The 18,221-nt window shown below is 36.3% G+C and overlaps 1 protein-coding gene across 3 annotated transcripts in view; it reads left to right on the top strand.

The window, feature by feature from the left end:
* The first annotated feature begins 3,186 nt into the window (after nt 1-3,186).
* The window catches only part of LOC121971956 (aminopeptidase P2-like), a 50,554-nt gene continuing 35,519 nt past the window's right edge, over nt 3,187-18,221 (top strand). For 2 of the 3 annotated variants that reach the window (XR_006109285.1, XM_042523505.1), the window contains exons 1-5: nt 3,187-3,616; nt 4,847-4,972; nt 5,087-5,206; nt 6,755-7,030; nt 16,568-16,740. Coding sequence is in view for 2 of the 3 variants with exons in the window: in XM_042523505.1 (XP_042379439.1) it covers nt 3,251-3,616; nt 4,847-4,972; nt 5,087-5,206; nt 6,755-7,030; nt 16,568-16,740 (1,061 nt within the window). In the remaining variant the exon portion in view is untranslated. The remainder of the gene's footprint in view (nt 3,617-4,846; nt 4,973-5,086; nt 5,207-6,754; nt 7,031-16,567; nt 16,741-18,221) is intronic. The other variant, XM_042523504.1, reaches the window with a different exon arrangement.

Genomic DNA, 18,221 nt, shown 5'->3' with positions numbered 1-18,221 from the left:
CGCGCCATATGGAGAACAACAAATGGAAAACATGTGATTTAATGTATATAGAGAACAGTAATGGAAAACATGTGTATTTTTATGAGTAACAACTCATTTTGTATATATGGATGTTTATTTTGGATTTAATGTAGTAAATATTTAGTTTTGTATTGGTGGTTTGCTTATAGTAAAATAAGATTGGTTGTTTGGTATTAATGAACATTAAAGACAACAGTTAAAAATGCTGTAAAAACTATGTAAACCACAACGATTTTTTTTTGAAAAAAGTGATAAAAGACAACGGTTTTATCCATTGTAAAATATATTAAAACTGTTGTAAAAAAAAACAAAACGAGTAAATATTATCTACCACAACAGTTTATATCTGTTGTAAAAAAAGTCTACCACAACGATTTATTTCTGTTGTTGAAATTATCTACTACAACAGTTTTAAAACGTTGTCGTATCCTTCGTAGCCAAATTTGAGCATATATACCACAACGGATAAAAACCGTTGTCAAATGTCTACAAAGACAACAGATTCAAAACCGTTGTCGTAGGGTCATACATTCTACAACACCCTCAGTTACAGTGGTTTTTTCACCCTACGACAACGGATAATATCCGTTGTCGTTTGCAGTTTTTGTTGTAGTGAAATAAATATATATTAGTATTAGTGTTTTGTGAAAAAAATGAACATAATAATTCTTTATATTGAAATGAATCTTGTAATAATTGGTATGTTGAATTCCAACGTGTTGGTACATCACGTGAAACTTTTTTAGGTCTCATTCCATTAATTTTACAAAACCTACTCCATTGTTTCATTATAGACGGATGAGACCATAAATAAGAAATTGCAATTCTAATTGATTTAATATAACTTTCTAAAATTTTTAAACCATCTTGAACACATAAATTTAAAACATGGCATACACAACGAATATGAAAAAATAAACCTCCAATAATAGGTTGACAAACAAATTTTAGATCATCTATACAAGCGGTATTAGAACTAGCATTATCTAATGATATTGAAAATATTTTATGAGTTAAACCATATTCTTCTAAAATTTAACATAATAATTGTGCGATATTATGAGCATTATGTGATTCATCAAAAACTCTATAAGCTAATAATCTTTTTTGGAGGTTCCAAGAGTTATCGATCCAATGGCAAGTCACACCCATATACGAATGTGTTTGCCAATGATCACTCCAAATATCGGAACATAAAGAAACTTTATTATCTAATTTACTAAATTCATCAATTAAATTCTTTTTTCCTTGTTTTACTAATTTTTTAATTGTATGAGTAAGTGTAGTCCTAGGAACACGTTTAGCACATGGATTAAGAGATTTTTTTACAAAAATCTTCAAATGTGCATTTAGATCCAAAACTAAAAGAAAGATGTTATACGGAAACAAATTTAGCTAATGATTCTCTTAATTTATTATCCGAATATAAAAATAAACCGGAATCGGTACTATCGCTAGTTGAAGAAAATCTTGATAATTGTGTTTGAGAACGGTCGAGTCCATATTCCGTCGGGTGCTTCTTTTCTACATGTCGTTTCAACGACCCATAGCCGCCGCCGGCTTGGAATTTGTAGGAAGCATTGCAGTGCTTACATTTTGCACGCATTTCTCCCGACGGAAGAGTGACCTTCTCAAAATGTTTAGTAAAAATAGAAGACTTTAGAGGAGGAAGTTCCCGAACCTTAGAATTAATTGCATCAGTACTTCCTTGTGTTTCAAGTGTCGGATTCGGAAGATGCTCGATCTCATCATCGGTGGATTGAATGTTGGGGTCCTCCTCCCGTGGATTCATTATTTGCTTTCCCTCCCGAGCTTGAGATGATGCACCTCCGCGGTCTCCTTCCATTGTAATTGAAAATTGAGAACAAAAGCGTGTAGAGATTAGAGAATACGAAAATGAGATTAATAGTAGAGAAGATGTGTGTGAAAAATGATAAAATGAGCCCTCTATTTATAGAGTTTTGATAGTAACGGACACTAAATCATAGCCATTAATAAAAAAACGGTCAAATGATCCTAACCGTTGAAAAAAAATACCCAAAAAACCCTCCCAACGGCTACAAACCGCCGGTTAACCGGTGGTTCAAGCCGTTTAATTTTTTTTTTTTGCGGCTGAACCGCCGGTTCAACCCGCCGGTTAACCGGCGGTTCGCCGGTTAACCGGCGGTTCGCCGGTTTTACAATCAACGAACCGGAACCGGCCCGGCAACTTGCCGGGTCGGTTCCGATTCGACCCGGTTACGGGCCCGGGCCAGGTCCGTGCCAGACCCGACCCGGGGTCGGGTCTACCTGCGAGCATCCGGTCACTCTGACCTACTCCAGTCTCCCCGTAAGCATCCGGTCACCCTGACCTATTCCATGTCTCCTCGTAAGCATCTAGTCACTTTGACTTGCTCCGGGCTCCCTGCGAACATCCGGTCACCTTGACCTACTCCGAGCCTCCCCGCGAGTATCTGGTCACCCTAACTTACTCCAGGCCCACCCTTAACTTCGTTCAAAACTGCCCTACATTGTATCTGGTTTAGATCGTGACTCTGATACTATTTGTTGTATTCAAAGGATATCCACATATCTTCATAATGATATGTTATTGTACACTTTAGGTCTAAATCTTCATGACTTTATTCTTGAACTCTCCTTAAAAAATCTCATACTAATAAAAATATCATATATTTTTTTAATTTTATGATCTTTATTAAATCTTGTCTAGAATTTTAATGGAACCCAACAATATATTTTTTTAAAATACTTTAATATTATAGAATCAACTAATACAATCATATAGTTATAGTGTCGTGTACCTTTGTATAACAACAAATAACAAATATATTTATAAAGTCATTTTTTTTTACTTCTGAATTTATATTGTTACGTAACAAGCTTGACTTAATAAATATCTATCTATATTTTAGTTCGAGAGGAAATTTTCTAGAATACTTTTTTGTTAGTTATATGTCTATCTACATTTTAAACAAGTTATATTGTAATATTTATAAATATATAATCATTTGTCTTATAAAGATTTACTGAATAAATTTGTATGTGCATTTAAATCAAAAACTTATTACTAAATTACACAATTATTGCTGAGTTTAGATGGTGAATATTTAAATTAATATAAATTTCGGGATGTAGCTAAAATTGTGGATATCCGACCCAATCGACCGACAGCTGGCTGCCCCCTTAACGGTGGAAATTCGCCGGTGCTTTTATCCGGTTGACTGACCTGATGATCGTCCTTCAATCCAAGACCTTCGGCGTCCTGCGCCCCGTCCGTTCCGCCGCCATGCAAGCCACGGCCCTGTTCTCCTCACCTCTCTACTCCTTTTGCTTCCACGCCCGCGGATTCCGGCTCTATCGGCCCTTCGGGACTGTCCCGCCGCCTCCACTCAGATCTTGGCGCCGCCGCTTCTCTGTCTCCTCTTCGAGCTCCGGCGATAGGGTCGTTGCCCGTCCTCCCTCCGAGCTGCGAAAAAAGCCCATCGGTGGCAGCAGCGGCGTTGGAGATGAGAAGCTTCGGGCTCTCCGGGAGTTGTTCACGAGACCAGATGTTGGTATAGATGCTTACATCATCCCCTCTCAGGATGCTCATCAGGTAAGTGTTCGCCAAGGCAAGCAGGATTCGGGTTTGAGTTTGTTTTACCATATGGTAGTGTAATTAGATTCAGTTCGAACCTCGAGTTGTGGAGAAAAACTTCAAAAACTAGAGATTTTAATATACGTGGAATAATACTGAATTCATTGATTGTAGCTTCAATAATAAGAAATAAACAATGGAAGAATTAAGGTCAATCAATATGAAATATCTGTAATAGGTTCAGGACAATGTATGTTGGTTATCTACTCATTCGAAAGGAGAATTGAGGATCTCATGCCAATTGTTAACATAGGAGCAGTATGTATGAAATTTCAAGCCTCATCGTAACATGAAATTTCAAGGCTTAGCAAAAGCAGCACTTTGATGAATTATTTTTGGTAATCTTCATGTTAAGAAAACAAAGAGTAGCATGATTTCTGGAAAGTTTGTCTCCACTCATACCTTGCATCCATTAGCTCTCCATTCTTCTCGTTTTGTCTATTTCATAGTTTCACCATCTCTCTTCTTTTCCTTGTCTTTTTTTTTTTCTTTTCCTTTTTTGTGTGTGAGAAACAAACAAGGTCAGTGCTACACATGATTTGCTTAGTCTTGTACCAGTATGAATTAGTTTACTTTAGGTGCATAACTTAGTACTCTACATTTTTGAAGAGAGCATTTTAGTCAAAGCATTTGCAAAGAAGTGATTATTTCTTGCTATGCAATTAAATGAAACATGAATATTTTAAACTAAGCCTAAAATTTTGTTGTGCACACATCCAGTCCTTTGTTTAATGAACTTTCTTAAAGATTATGTTCCGAACACCAACATTCTAATCAGACAGTTCCACATTGGTTGGTACATACTAATTTAATTAAGTATCTTGTTCCGGAAGATATGAATTCATATCTCTTTGTTAACCATTCATTAGTTTGTTTGCTTACATACAGTAACGGATTCTACTTCTTCGATTGTGTACCACTTCCATACTTTATATGTTGTGTTGATATTTAAAAATTGGCATAGTTCCCTTGGAATTAGTTTCAATGTGAAGAGCATTGATTAACTCAGAGTCTCCATGGAGCATATCCAAGGTTCATTTTCATATTCACCGTATCTAGAATTACTGGAAACAATCAGTCAAGAAAGATAACACCAGTGTATTCCACTAATGATGTCATATCATCTGAAGTTGCTAACCAATTCCAATAAAACCCCCTTACAGTATCTATTTGTTTTGGAATTGGCAGAGCGAGTTTATCGCTGAATGTTTTGAACGACGGGCCTTCATAACTGGCTTTACTGGTAGTGCTGGTACTGCCGTGGTAACAAAAGAGAAGGCTGCTCTTTGGACTGATGGACGCTATTTTCTTCAGGTAGGTTATTCTTCATGCCACAATGCATGTATTATCTGCTCCTAGTTAAAATAGTGGGTGTTCACACTTAGACAAATACGTGCAAATTTCATAATCTGTTTTATCGACAAATAGGCTGAGCAGCAACTGAATCACAGTTGGGTCCTTATGAGAAGTGGCAATCATGGTGTTCCCACCACTAGCGAATGGCTTAATGATGTCTTGGCTCCTGGATGCAAGATTGGCATTGACCCTGTGAGTTCTCTTTTCAACCTCTACAAGGCTAATTTACAATTTAGAGAATTTGAATGTTAACTGATCATTTTTACCTTATCAATAACTACACAAGATTTATTTTTAAATATATGAAAGCTCTATGGGTTACATGATATAACCAAGGTACCAGGGTATTTGAAGTTATAGAAAGACATAAATCCTTTATTGTAGGCTTATTTATTAGTTGTTTCTCATGCTGTGTAACTAGGGTACTTAGGTATTCGACCAATAAAAAGACATAACCAGGGTACTAGGGCAAGACTACTTACAATAGATCCAATATGGTGGTAGGAGTTTCGAGCTGCATTTTATTTTTAACCTTTCCTCTTTAGGTGGGGTACACCACAAGCAAGAACCTTCTTTATGATGAACAAGGCCACTTTTAGGTTAGGGATATAATGATGCAAATGGGTTGTTTCTCTTACTGATTGATGACATGCATTAGATTGTTGTGTTTTTTTGAGGGAAAACCTATCTTAGAAAATTTGAAAAGAAGAATGTAACGGCTAAATCAATTGTTGAATAAGGATATAGAGACTTGGCCTCCATATATTGGTCTCAAGCAATTGATAACAAAAGCCAATTAAACACTATGATAGTCAAGCTTCCATGCACCTTACCTCTAAGTCAATCTTCCATAGAAGATTGAGAGAACATAATATATAAATTACTATGTAAGAGAGAAGATGTATTCTATAGTGATTATTACATCATTTGTTACTTTGAATAGCTAGTTGATAAATAAAGTTTTTGACATCTTAAATATGAAATAGTTTTAACATGTTTAATTCTATGATATTTTTTGAGCTAGAATCAGATGGAAATGTTGAGGAGCTGTTTGCAATTATGCAAATATGCAATAAACATCCTTAACCTAATTCAGTATAGGTAGAAAAAGACTAAAGTTTACTTTATTTTGCCCATTATCTAGTGGAGACTAAAGTGGGCTTTTACACTTTTCCCTACTTTTCAAAGCCTGTTGTTCCTAGTAAGATTCTATATGAGGTCAAGGAATGGAAAAAATTAGAACTCTAGACTTTACTAAAATATAATATACAACTATCAATTAATTGAATATCCAAAACTAGTTATACTATTTATTTTGATTTTGTTAACATAACTGACTTTGTATTTCAGAAAATTCCGGAGAAATTCTTTCTGATAAATGCCTATGTGCATCTATGGCAGTCTTACTCTTATAAACCTGACCTAATATTTCATTTTGACCATTAGATTCAGATTGATTCACCGGTCCATATGCAACATCTATCATTATCATAGTATAATTGCATGTATGAATCTTTGCTCTAGCCACTTATCTTTTTTGTATTATGTTTCTTGATTATCACACTCATTTATTGCAAGGTGTTATAGTGTATTACTGTGCTTTTTTTTCTTAATTTATGAAATCATTAATTTTGTTTTTTGTCAAATAATTTGTACTTATGGTCATTGTAGTAGTATCTATTATTCTTTTGGCCTCGTGGTGTATAAAGTTTAATGTCTTTCACTTTTTGAAGGGAGCAGTTTCTTTTTTCGTCTACTGCAGCAAAAGAATTGAAAGAGGAAATAGCCAAGAAGGATCATCAGGTAGTTTTTCTCTATGATATCAACCTCGTTGATGAGATCTGGGGAGAATCAAGGCCAAAGCCTCCAAGTAACCCAACTAGAGTTCATGATGTTGAATATGCTGGGGTTGATGCCTTGTCAAAGCTTTCGTTCTTAAGATCTGAACTAATGGAATCTGGCTGTACAGCTATCACTATATCTATGCTTGACGAAGTTGCTTGGCTTTTGAACATGGTAATTTCTCTCACCTACTGAAAATTATTTGAGGAGTTACTTGCATTGGACGCATTAAACCAAAATCGAGATATATACCATGGCTTTTGTTAGAGTGTTCAGGCATGCTGTAGAAGATAGATAGTGTTAATTTCAATTCTCTGAATAATTGGAATAAGGCATGAATGCTAGCATAAAGACATGCTGATATCTGATTACAGTTAAATATACATGCCAGGCTTTGATACCTCAATTGTCAATTAAATTAGGAAATAAGTCAAATTAGAAACTAAGAAACAAAATTAAATTAAATTGAACTTCTACCAAAACTTCCCTGCAATCCTAGATAAGATAATTGCCAAATTTGAGATTTTCTTTAATTATTATTCTTGTAAAGAGAAGAACTTACCAAAAAATAGTCTTATAAATCTGAAAGCTTTTTGAACTTAAATTCCTAATTTGCATTACCTTCTTCATCTATCTCTTCAACTTCTTTCCTTCCTGTTGCTTGGCCCTAGTTGGCGCTACCTCGTATTGACACATGTATGTCAATTGGTACTTAAACCATCATCTTGTTCTGGCCATTAACCAAAACCTTATGGAACGAGATTCTAAGCATTGAGTTGAATCTATCTAAATAGCCATTTTATACGGTGGTCCATTAAAAGTTTTAGCATCTTGTTGGGTTACAAACAAAAACATAATATTCCATGGTAGTTCAAAACTATGGTTAAAGTTAGTCAATTGCGTCATTTTTTCTCTTATGTTTATATGATGTTATAATTTTCTTTAAACTAAAGTTTTATGCATTGTGCTATGTGTTGGTCCTGGTGCGACTGGCAAGAGGGGGGTGAATTGCCTGCAGAAATAAAACAACCCCTTTCTCATTCTTTGGACTTTTATTAGTAAGCACAATTGATTTAAATAAAAATAAATTGAACAACTAAAATAAAGAAGAGGTAAGAAATTACTTGGTTACAACCTAGGTGGTTGTTAATCCAAGGCTTTGAAAATGCTCCACTATAAAACTCCTTTGTTGAAGGCGGAGTAGCCTCTTACAGACGTTGACAGCTCACAAGAAAGATTAGGAAGTGATTACAAGACTTGTAGTTCAGTTGGTGTTAAATTCTTAGTTTAGAGACCTTGAAAAAACCTATCCGTAGCTCAGAGGCACCTCCAAGGAGATCCAAGGCGCCTTCAACAAGATAAGTTTTATCCGCCGAAGATAAAATTTTATCTTCAGCTAATGGCTCTTGAAGGCACCTCCAAAAGGCTTGAGGGCGCCTTCCATGAGCTCGAGAGCGCCTTCTATATCGTTGAAGGTGCCTTCTATGACCAGGTATTGAAGGCACCTTCCATCCTCTTGAAGACACCTCCAGCAGCTACTGTCAGACTTTAAAATCAACTTCGGAGTTGACTTTTCTTCGTGCAGGTGATACTCCGGTCGCCCGAAGTTGAGCTCACTCGAACCCAACTCTGACCTTCTCCTCGAGCAAGCTTCCTCCTGGCTTCTCGTTTTTCAAACGTCGCGCACATTCTTCTCGTCCATCGGTGTACTCTTTCGCAGCATCTCGTCCCTCGGATGTACCGCCGAGCCCATCAATTCGCTCCCCATGCCATCCTTCTCACTAGCTACGTTTTTTGTTCGACTTCTTGTGCTCTTAAGTTCTTGCACACTTAGACACAAGACATCAAATACAAACATGACCTAACTTAACTTGATTGACCATATCAAAACTATCACGGGGTACTTACAATCTCTCCCTTTTTGATGTGCATCAACTTAAGTTAAAGTTTGGGTTAACCCAAAATAAAATAACTGGTTCTAAGGAAATGAATTTGCAATTATCCAGCGTCAAACTATGGCAAATATTCAATGAATGAATCCATTAAACTATTGTGCTAATACTAGGTTGTTCTCCGGAAGGAACGCGTTGCAGAGTCCGACTGTAACGTCTCGGTAAGGACCGCTACATCTCCAGAACTCAGGTGTAGTGCTAAATATGCAAGAGTTCGCGTTACAGGGTTCGACTGTAACGTCTCAGCAAGGACCGCTACATCTCTATGAGAACTTAGGTGTAGTGTTAAATAGGCAAGAGTTCTCACACCATAGGTTGGATAAAAATAAATATGATAGAAAACCTAATAATCTAAGATTTGAAACATGGAACATAGGAACTCTCACTGGTAAATCAATGGAGGTAGTAGATATGATGATTAGGAGAAGAATTAGTATTTTGTGTGTACAAGAGACAAAATGGATATGCGAGAAGGCAAAGATGATAGAGAACTCGGGTTTTAAGTTATGGTACACTGGAAAGAGTAAAGCAAGAAATGGAGTGGGTATTATTGTAGATAGTTTGTTAAAGGATGAAGGTGTAGGAGTAGTTAGAAAATGGGATAGAATTATAGCCCTTAAGATAATAGTGGCAAAAGAATCTATGAACATAATTAGCGTATATGCACCACAGGTAGGATTAGATGAAGCTACCAAATCAAGGTTTTGGGAGGACTTAGATGAAATATTATAAAATATTCCACCAAATGAAATGATTTTAATAGGAGGTGATCTAAATGAGCATGTCGGAATGCAAAATGAGGAATATGAGAGAGTACATGGGAATTATGGGTTTGGAACGAGGAATGAGGAAGGGAAATCTATATTAGATTTTGCGATAGCATATAACCTTATATTAGTTAATACGTTTTTTAAGAAAAGAGAAGAACACTTAGTCACATTCAAAAGTGGGAATAATAAATCACAAATTGACTTTCTTATGGTTAGGAAGAAGGATAGAAAGATTTGTAAAGATTGCAAAGTCATCCCTGGAGAAAGCTTAACTACCCAACAGAGGATAGTAGTGTTGGATATACGCCTCAAACATAGTATCAATAGAAAGAAAATATATACGATTCTAGAATTAAATGGTGGAAGTTAAAGGATGAGAAGTAAAATATATTTAAGGAGAAGGTAGAAGTACAAGCATTAGGTGAAATATATGATGACTCTAATACAACATGGGATAAGATGGTATCAAAGTTGAAAATAGTAGCTAAGAGTGTACTCGGTGAGTCAAAGGGACATGCACCACTAAGTAAAGAATCTTGGTGGTGGAATGAGAAAGTACAAGAGAAAGTAAAGGAAAAACGAATAGCTTATAAGGAATTATATATTTGTAAGAACGAAGAATACTTAAAAAAATATGCATTAGCCAAGAAAGAAGCTAAGAAAGTAGTGAGTGAAGCAAAAAATGAAACTTTTGAACGGTTATATAAAAAATTGGATACAAAAGGAGAAAGAGACATTTATAGAATAGCTAAAGTGAGAGAAAGGAAAACAAGAGATCTTAGCCAAATAAAATGTATTAAAGATGAATGTAATAGGGTATTAGTAAACGATGAAGAAATAAAAGAGTGGTGGAAGAGGTATTTTCATCAACTTTTTAACGAAGGTTTAGGTGACCAACTTAACTTAGGTAATTTAAGTAGGTCAAATGAGCATAGAAATTTTAATTTTTATCATAGAATTCAAACTTCAAAAGTAAAACAAACTTTAAATGAGATGCACAATGGAAAAGTCGTTGGACCAGATGATATTCCGATAGAGGTATGGAAGTGCTTAGGGAAACAAGGTATTGAATGGTTTATAAAGTTATTTAACATGATATTGAAAATGAAAAAAAATGCTTGATCAATGGAGGATAAGTACTCTAGTTCCCTTATATAAGAAGAAGGGAGACGTACAAAATTATGCAAACTATAGGGGTATTAAACTAATGAGTTATACTATGAAATTTTGGGAAAAAGTAATAGAAAAAAGATTAAGAAAGAAAACCGTGACAGAAAATCAATTTGGGTTCATGCCTGGAAGGTTGACAATAGAAGCTATACATCTTCTTAGACAATTAATTGTAAAATGTCGGGACCAAAACCAAGATCTACACATGGTATTCATTGACTTAGAAAAAGCTATGATAGAGTCCCAAGAGAAATTATATGGAGAATTTTAGAAAAGAGAGGTGTTAGCTTAACATATATTGAACTAATTAAGGATATGTATGAGGATGTAATGACCAGAGTAAAACTTGAGACACATAATCAAGCATTTCCAATAAAAATAGGGTTACATCAAGGATCAGCTCTAAGTCCTTATCTTTTCACATTAATTATGGACGAACTCACTGCGCACATTCAAGACACAGTACCGTGGTGCATGTTATTTGCAGATGATATTATTTTGATAGATGAAACACTTGAAGGAGTAAATGCTAAATTAGAATCTTGGAGGGAAACACTAGAAGGGAAAAGTTTTAAGCTTAGTAGATTAAAGACAGAATATATGGAATTTAAGTTTAGCAATATTAGAGGTAATGAAACAATTGTTAAGATCAGAGAGGACGAGTTGCCCGGAACCGAGAGATTTAAATATTTAGGATCATTTTTGCAAAATGATGGAGGGATTGAGAGAGATGTCTTACATAGAATACAAGCAGGATGGGTGAAATGGAGGGGAGCGTCGAGTGTTTTATGTGACCGTAAAGTACCTCTTAAACTTAAAGGTAAGTTCTATAAAACCGCAGTTAGACCTGCTATGTTATATGGAGCTGAATGTTGGGCTATGATTCGAGCACATGAGCAGAAGATGAGAGTTGCAGAGATGAGGATGTTAAGGTGGATGTGTGGACATACTAGGATGGATAAAATAAGAAATAAGAGCATTAGAGAGAAAGTTGGAGTTGCATCTATTGAGGAAAAACTCCGAGAGACACGTTTAAGATGGTACGGACATGTATTTAAACGACTAATAAATGCTCTAGTTAGGCGATGTGAAACTATGATAAACATACTGATCCGGTGGTAAAAGCCCGGGACCCTCTAACGAGGGGTCAACGCCACGTGGAGGTCAAAAGGCCACGTGGTCCGTCGAAGAAGGGCGAGCCGACCGGACTCATGAGAAAAGGGCAAGCCGATCGGTCTGCCAGTAAATATCTGATAGTAAAAGGCGCCCTGACAGGGATCGGGGTTCCGACGCTCAATGAAACAATAGCTAAGAGCCGAGCAGAAGGCCTAAGAGAAGGTGACATACTGCTAACAGTCCTTACGTAGCACCCGCCCGGAAGTCTCCCAGCATATCAATGCAAATGACAGGCGGGACGTGATGGGCGTGCCGCCCGGCCGGCGCAGGGGATGAGGGCCGTCCGGACGGCGCTTTTCGCCCAGCAGGACAGGAACATCTTCTGACAGCCGTCAAGTCCTATGGCTAGGCCATACTCCAAGTCTGACAACGAGGTGTTCTGTTGTCCCATCGAAGACATGGTTGGACTGTAGCGGTATGGCGTCAGGTAAGCTCTCTGACAAACACATACCGGGGTATGGGCTGGGGACACGTACGCGCCTCGGTAGGCGTGTAGAGGCTCTTTCACCGCTCTATATAAAGAGCCGCAGACTTCGCCGGAGGTACGCATTCTACGATTTTTGGAGCCGCTGCTTTGTTGCTTGCTTGCCTGACTTGAGCGTCGGAGGGTCGCCGCCGGGAACCCCTTCCCGGCCCGACTTCTGTGCAGGTTCGCCGGAGATTCGGGAGACTAGCCGAAGATCTACGTCAGCGACAAGGAGAGCGCCCCGTGCCCAGCGTCCGTTGAGTCAGCGTTCGGACAGGATCACATACATATCAAACGAGGAAGAGGAAGACCAAAAAAGACTTGGTTAGCAACAATAAAACAAGATAAAATTTATTTAAATATAGATGATGATATAATAGGAGATAGAGCTCAATGACGTAAAAGTATTCATACAGCCGACCCCACCTAGTGGGAAAAGGCTTGGTTGTTGTTGTTGTAACAAGAATTTGCAATTAAGTAAAAAACTCCTTAACTTACTTCCTATTTCTCCCACTTTGATCACATTAAAAAAATAGAAAAAAAATAGCAAAAACAGTTAGAAAAATTTGGAAAATTTTCTAGGGATTTGTGAATAGAATTAACAGTAAACTAACATTTTTCAAAAATAATTTTAAAAACTTCTCAATTTTACTAATTAATTCTCCGTTTTGACAAAAATTATTTACGGTTTCGAAAAATTCTGAAAATTTTATCAAAGTTAAACGGAAGTAGTTAGATCAGTGGAAAAATTTTCCACGACAAAAAAAATTTAATTTTGATCAAAATAATATTTTTGAGCAGAAATATTCATTGTAACAATTAAATGCTTAAAAATAGAATATAATTACAAAAAATTGTGATAATTTTTCTGAATATGTAAAATTTAATGTTTATCCACATAAAAAATTAAAGTTTTCAAAAATAATATTCGATAATTTTTAATAATAAAAAAAATTGTTATAATTCAGATACTTTTTGAAAAATGTTGAAAATTTTTATTATGATAGTGAACATCATGTTTTATTGCAGAAAAAGTTTTTAAAAATAAGTCTGCAAAATATTTTTAATTTTCAAAATATGATTTTCGTTGAAAATTCATAGAAAATCACTTAACAGTCAAAAAATTTTGAAAATTTTTCTATTTGTAGATAATATTTTCATTTTGCACCGATAAAATTTTGAGCGCCAGAAAGTTGACAAAATAATTGATTTTACCAAAAAGAGTAAATTAAGTAAATTAATTTTCTAGCATGCATAGAAATTAATTTATTGAGCTAAGCATGATTTTGATATCTAAAATAAATTATTTCCTACTGGATTAATCAAAAAATTTTGTAGTATATGATTTCTAGGGATTTTTCTAATTTGGCCCTTGGGAAATCTAAAATACCAAGTAAGCCCTTCATAATTCTTAAAATTTGAATTTCGAAGAATATTCAAATTTTCACATGCATAGTTGTTCTTCAAATTTTCCATTGTGCTTTCACTTTTTCATTTTTAATTTCAAATTATCAAACATTACTAAAGGACATGAATTTGCTAAGTTTAATTTTAGCTTAGCATTTTCATTTTCTAATTTTAGCATGTTTTTGGAAAGCATTTTAATAAATTTAAAAGATTCTTCAGGCAATAAGGCTTATACCTCACTTACCTCGTGGTCTGATGCTTCATCTTCATTGCTACTTTCTTCTGAAGATTCTTTTCCTTCGTCGATGCTCTCATTTCTGAGGAACTTTCATCGTTCCTTTGGTGGTCTGCCATCAGGGCTAATCCGGCGTACTCTTCTAACTCTGATTCTGACGACGACGAATCGTCTTATTTCAGCTTCAGGTTCTTGTGCTTCGATCTTGTTGGTCTTTTGCCCTTGTCTATCTCCTTCCTCTTTAATTAAGGACAATTGTAGCATTGAACTTTTCTTTTGCTCCGAAGGTGTTTTTCGCCAGCAACTTATTAAATTTATTAGCTTTAAGACATTTTACTAAAATTTCTTACCATTAAGGTTGTCTCGTCTTTGTTGATTTATGATTTGGAGTCTGAATCGTCTGTTCTTGCCTTCAGGGCAATTGTCTGACTTGGCTTCTTCTTTAATTCTGCACATCTAGATTCGTGAAGTTCTAAAGTCGAAAACAAACTGTCTAATGAACTTACCTCTGGATCCTTAAAAATATAGTAGGAGTCAACTATAGACGTCCATTCTTGTGTTTTAGGGAAAGCATTCAAAGTGTACCTTAATGAATCTCGGTTTGTTACCTTTTCTCCGAGATTCATGAGTCTGGTGATAACTCCTTCAGTTTGGCGTACAGTTGTACTAACTCTCCTTTCAGCCGGAGGTTCGTCAGTTGGTTCCGGAGTAGGTTCCGTCTTGCGAGCTTTGCTTCGGACGTTCCTTCGTGTAGCTCCAGGAACTTCTCCCAAAGTTCCTTTGCTGATTTGTAGGTGTCAATCCTGCCAATTTCTTGAGGTGGTAGCACACTTAGTTGGTGGAATTTGGCTTATCCATTTATCACAAAGTCTGTTTGCTCTTTTGTCCAAAGGTACTCTTCTTTTTCTTCACCTTTTTGATCTTTTGGAGCTACAAAATCGTATTTAATTACTAATAAAATCTCAAAGTCAGTTTTAAAAAATACCTCCATTCGCTTTTTCCATAGGGTGAACTTCCCCTTGAACTTCGGCGGGTAGATACTTGGTCCAGCTATTGTCTTGTTTGCTTCGGTCGGCGGTTAGTCCTTCTAAAGTGTCTTTGCTCTGATACCACTTGTTGGTTTGCGGCCGACAAGAGGGGGTGAATTGCTTATAGAAATAAAACAACCCCTTTCTCGTTCTTTGGATTTTGATTAGTAAGCACAATTGACTTAAATAAAAATAAACTGAATAATTAAAATAAAGAAGAGATGAGGAATTACTTGCTTACAACCTAGGCAGTTGTTAATCCAAGACTTTGAAAATGCTCCACTAGAAAAACTCCTTGTTTAAAGGCGGAGTAGCCTCTTACAGACGTTGACAGCTCACAAGAAATATTAGGAAGTGATTACAAGACTTGTAGTTTAGTTGTTGTTAAATTTTTAGCTCCAGGGGTTTTTTCTGGAGAAACCTATCCGCAGCTCGGAGGCGCCTTCAACGAGATAAGTTTTTTCCGCTGAAGATAAAACTTTATCTTCAGCTAACGACTCTTGAAGGCACCTCCAACAGGCTTGAGGGCGCCTTCCATGAGCTTGAAGGCGCCTTCTATATCGCTAAAGGCGCCTTCTATGACCAAGTTTTGAAGACGCCTTCTATCCTCTTGAAGGCGCCTCCGGCCGTTACTGTCAGACTTTAAAGTCAACTTCGGAGTTGACTTTTCTTCGTGTGGGTGATACTTCGTCCGTCTAGAGTTGAGCTCACTTGAACCCAACTCTGACCTTCTCCTCAAGTAGGCTTCCTCTCGACTTCTTGTCCCTCGAACGTTGCACACGTCCTTGTTATCCACTAGTATACTCTTCCACAACACCTTGTCCCTTGGATGCACTGCTGAGTCCGTCAACTCGCTCCCCGTGTCATCCTTCTCGCTAGCTACGTCTTTTGCTTGATTTGTTGTGCTCATAAGTTCCTGCACACTTAGACATAAGACATCAAACACAAACAGAACCTAACTTAACTCGATTGACCATATCAAAACTACCATGGGGTACTTACGCTATGCTGCCTTTGTTGGTAATTTGTATTCATTTGAAATTTGAAGGATCTAGCTGGCCAAATTCTTTTATTGTTCTGTATTATTGTTTTTTCTTAACCATTGGAAATATCTCTATTTTTTCCTTTGTGAATCAATTGAATAAATTTTGAATCTGAAATCTTACAAGGCTTAGTTTTTAACAATATAATTATACCAGAGCTCAACGGATTGCGTGGTTCTCACAGCAGCTAAATAGGTTAAGTTCCTTGTTCTTTTTCTTATAGAAAACTTTCATTTATTTTGCTTAAGATAATGCAATCTGTTCAAAATTTCACGGGTTAAGTAGGTTAAGTTCCTTTTTCTTATAGAAAACTTTCATTTATTTTGCTTAAGACAATGAAATCTGTTTGAAATTTCATGTATTGAATGTTTTTTTTTACTGCCTCTAACTTCAGTTTTTTCTGCTTCGACTTCAATAATGTTATAGTGCCTTGATTAGATGGACATCCTATTTTACCTTTGTAGAGGGGAAGTGATGTTCCACATTCACCTGTATTCTACGCCTACTTATTAGTGGAGCTTAGCAGCGCCAAATTGTTTATTGATAATTCTAAAATCACCAAGGAGGTGAAGGACCACTTGAGTAAATCTGGAGTAGATCTCAGACCATATGGAGCTATTCTTCCTGAAATAGAGAGGTAATCTGAAGCATTTAGGGACCTTTTTTTTTTTTAAAAAAAGCTATACATTGTCTGAGCATGTGCATATTTTCTCAAGATACTTTTAATTAAATTTTGCATTATTTTTAAATATTATTTTAAATTTAGAGTGCACTTAGGACCAAATATCCTACTATTTAAATGGCCTACTTCTATAAATGAAAATGAATGGCTCAGATATTTATGATGCTTTGCTTTTATGTAATATTTTAAAATAAAGAATGAAAAGTTGAATTTGATATGATAGCTTATTCATATGTCAATTTAATTTATTATTCATGTGCATCCATATACTTGTGGTTTTCTTGACTCGTTGAGATGAATTAGTCTCGACAGAAGTAGACATTCGTTTAGGAGACATTCATAGTGACGCTGGGCAGGATAAGGAGGATTTGAGGAGAAAACAAGAAGAGAAATCGCCGTCCTCTCGATTTTTCCAAAAAAAGGAAATTTTATTAATAACTGAGGATAATCCCTTAAACAGCTAAACAAACTTCAAACCCTAAGACACACAAAAAAAAAGGAAAGAAATCCTAACATATAGACCCCAATTCCTTGTAAAAAAGGAAAGAAATCAAGGAAATTTTTTTAAAAGATTTACAATCCTAAAATCCCTAAACGGACTCAAAATCCCAAAAATATAAAAAGATAAAAATTATCAAAAATACCTAAAATACAAAAAAATCCAAAAATTACAAAAAAGAATAATTTACTAAAAATAATAAAAAGACCCAACAAATTCTCCTGCATTCTTAGGTTGAAAAGAATTCGTTCTTGAATTCAGAGTAGTGTCAGGTGGCAGCCCGAAGAAGATCATTTGGTATCAACTCGACAAAACTCCCTAGCAACTGTTGCACTTATGTTGATAAGTTCTTATTATAGCTTTTCTGCAAAGTGAAAAGCTTCGGCTAGGCATATGCATAATAAAGATTTCTATTTGAGACCAACAAATATCTGTTAACTTTGCATAGTATACCACCATTAATAATGGCTTCGGAATACTCATCAAACATGGATATCTTCAACTGCGCCGAATGCTTCCTGCCACAGCTCTATCTCTTTCAGTTATTCCCGTTCATGAAGAATTTCCTTCTCCACCAAGCAATGTTTGAAGGTTTGCTCAATGAGTTGGGCCTCTTCTTCCCTCTTTGCCCGTTCCATGTAATCCAATGTTTTGGCAAGTTTCAACCACTTCTTCAACTCGTCTTTCCTTCAATTGCTCACTTATAGCCATCTTAGTCAATGTCTGCTTCGTGACCTCTTCCCCTTCAAGTAGAGGTTTCTTTCCTTTCTCCCAATCCCCACCTTTAGACTTGACATTGAATTCTCCCGTTGCCCGTAGCCAGGGCACCCGACCCTCCTCTGGACTGACTGTGCTCCTGTTGTATGAGCACTCGGCCAACTTCTCGCCTCCACTGGATGAAGGATCCGCCGTGTCGTCATCTTCTCTGTCTCCGTCA

The sequence above is a fragment of the Zingiber officinale genome, chromosome 4A (genome assembly GCF_018446385.1).
Source record: "Zingiber officinale cultivar Zhangliang chromosome 4A, Zo_v1.1, whole genome shotgun sequence".
Classification (NCBI taxonomy): Eukaryota; Viridiplantae; Streptophyta; class Magnoliopsida; order Zingiberales; family Zingiberaceae; genus Zingiber; species Zingiber officinale.
The sequence above is the reverse complement of the archived record's forward strand: the minus strand, read 5'-3'. Positions and strand labels throughout refer to the sequence as shown.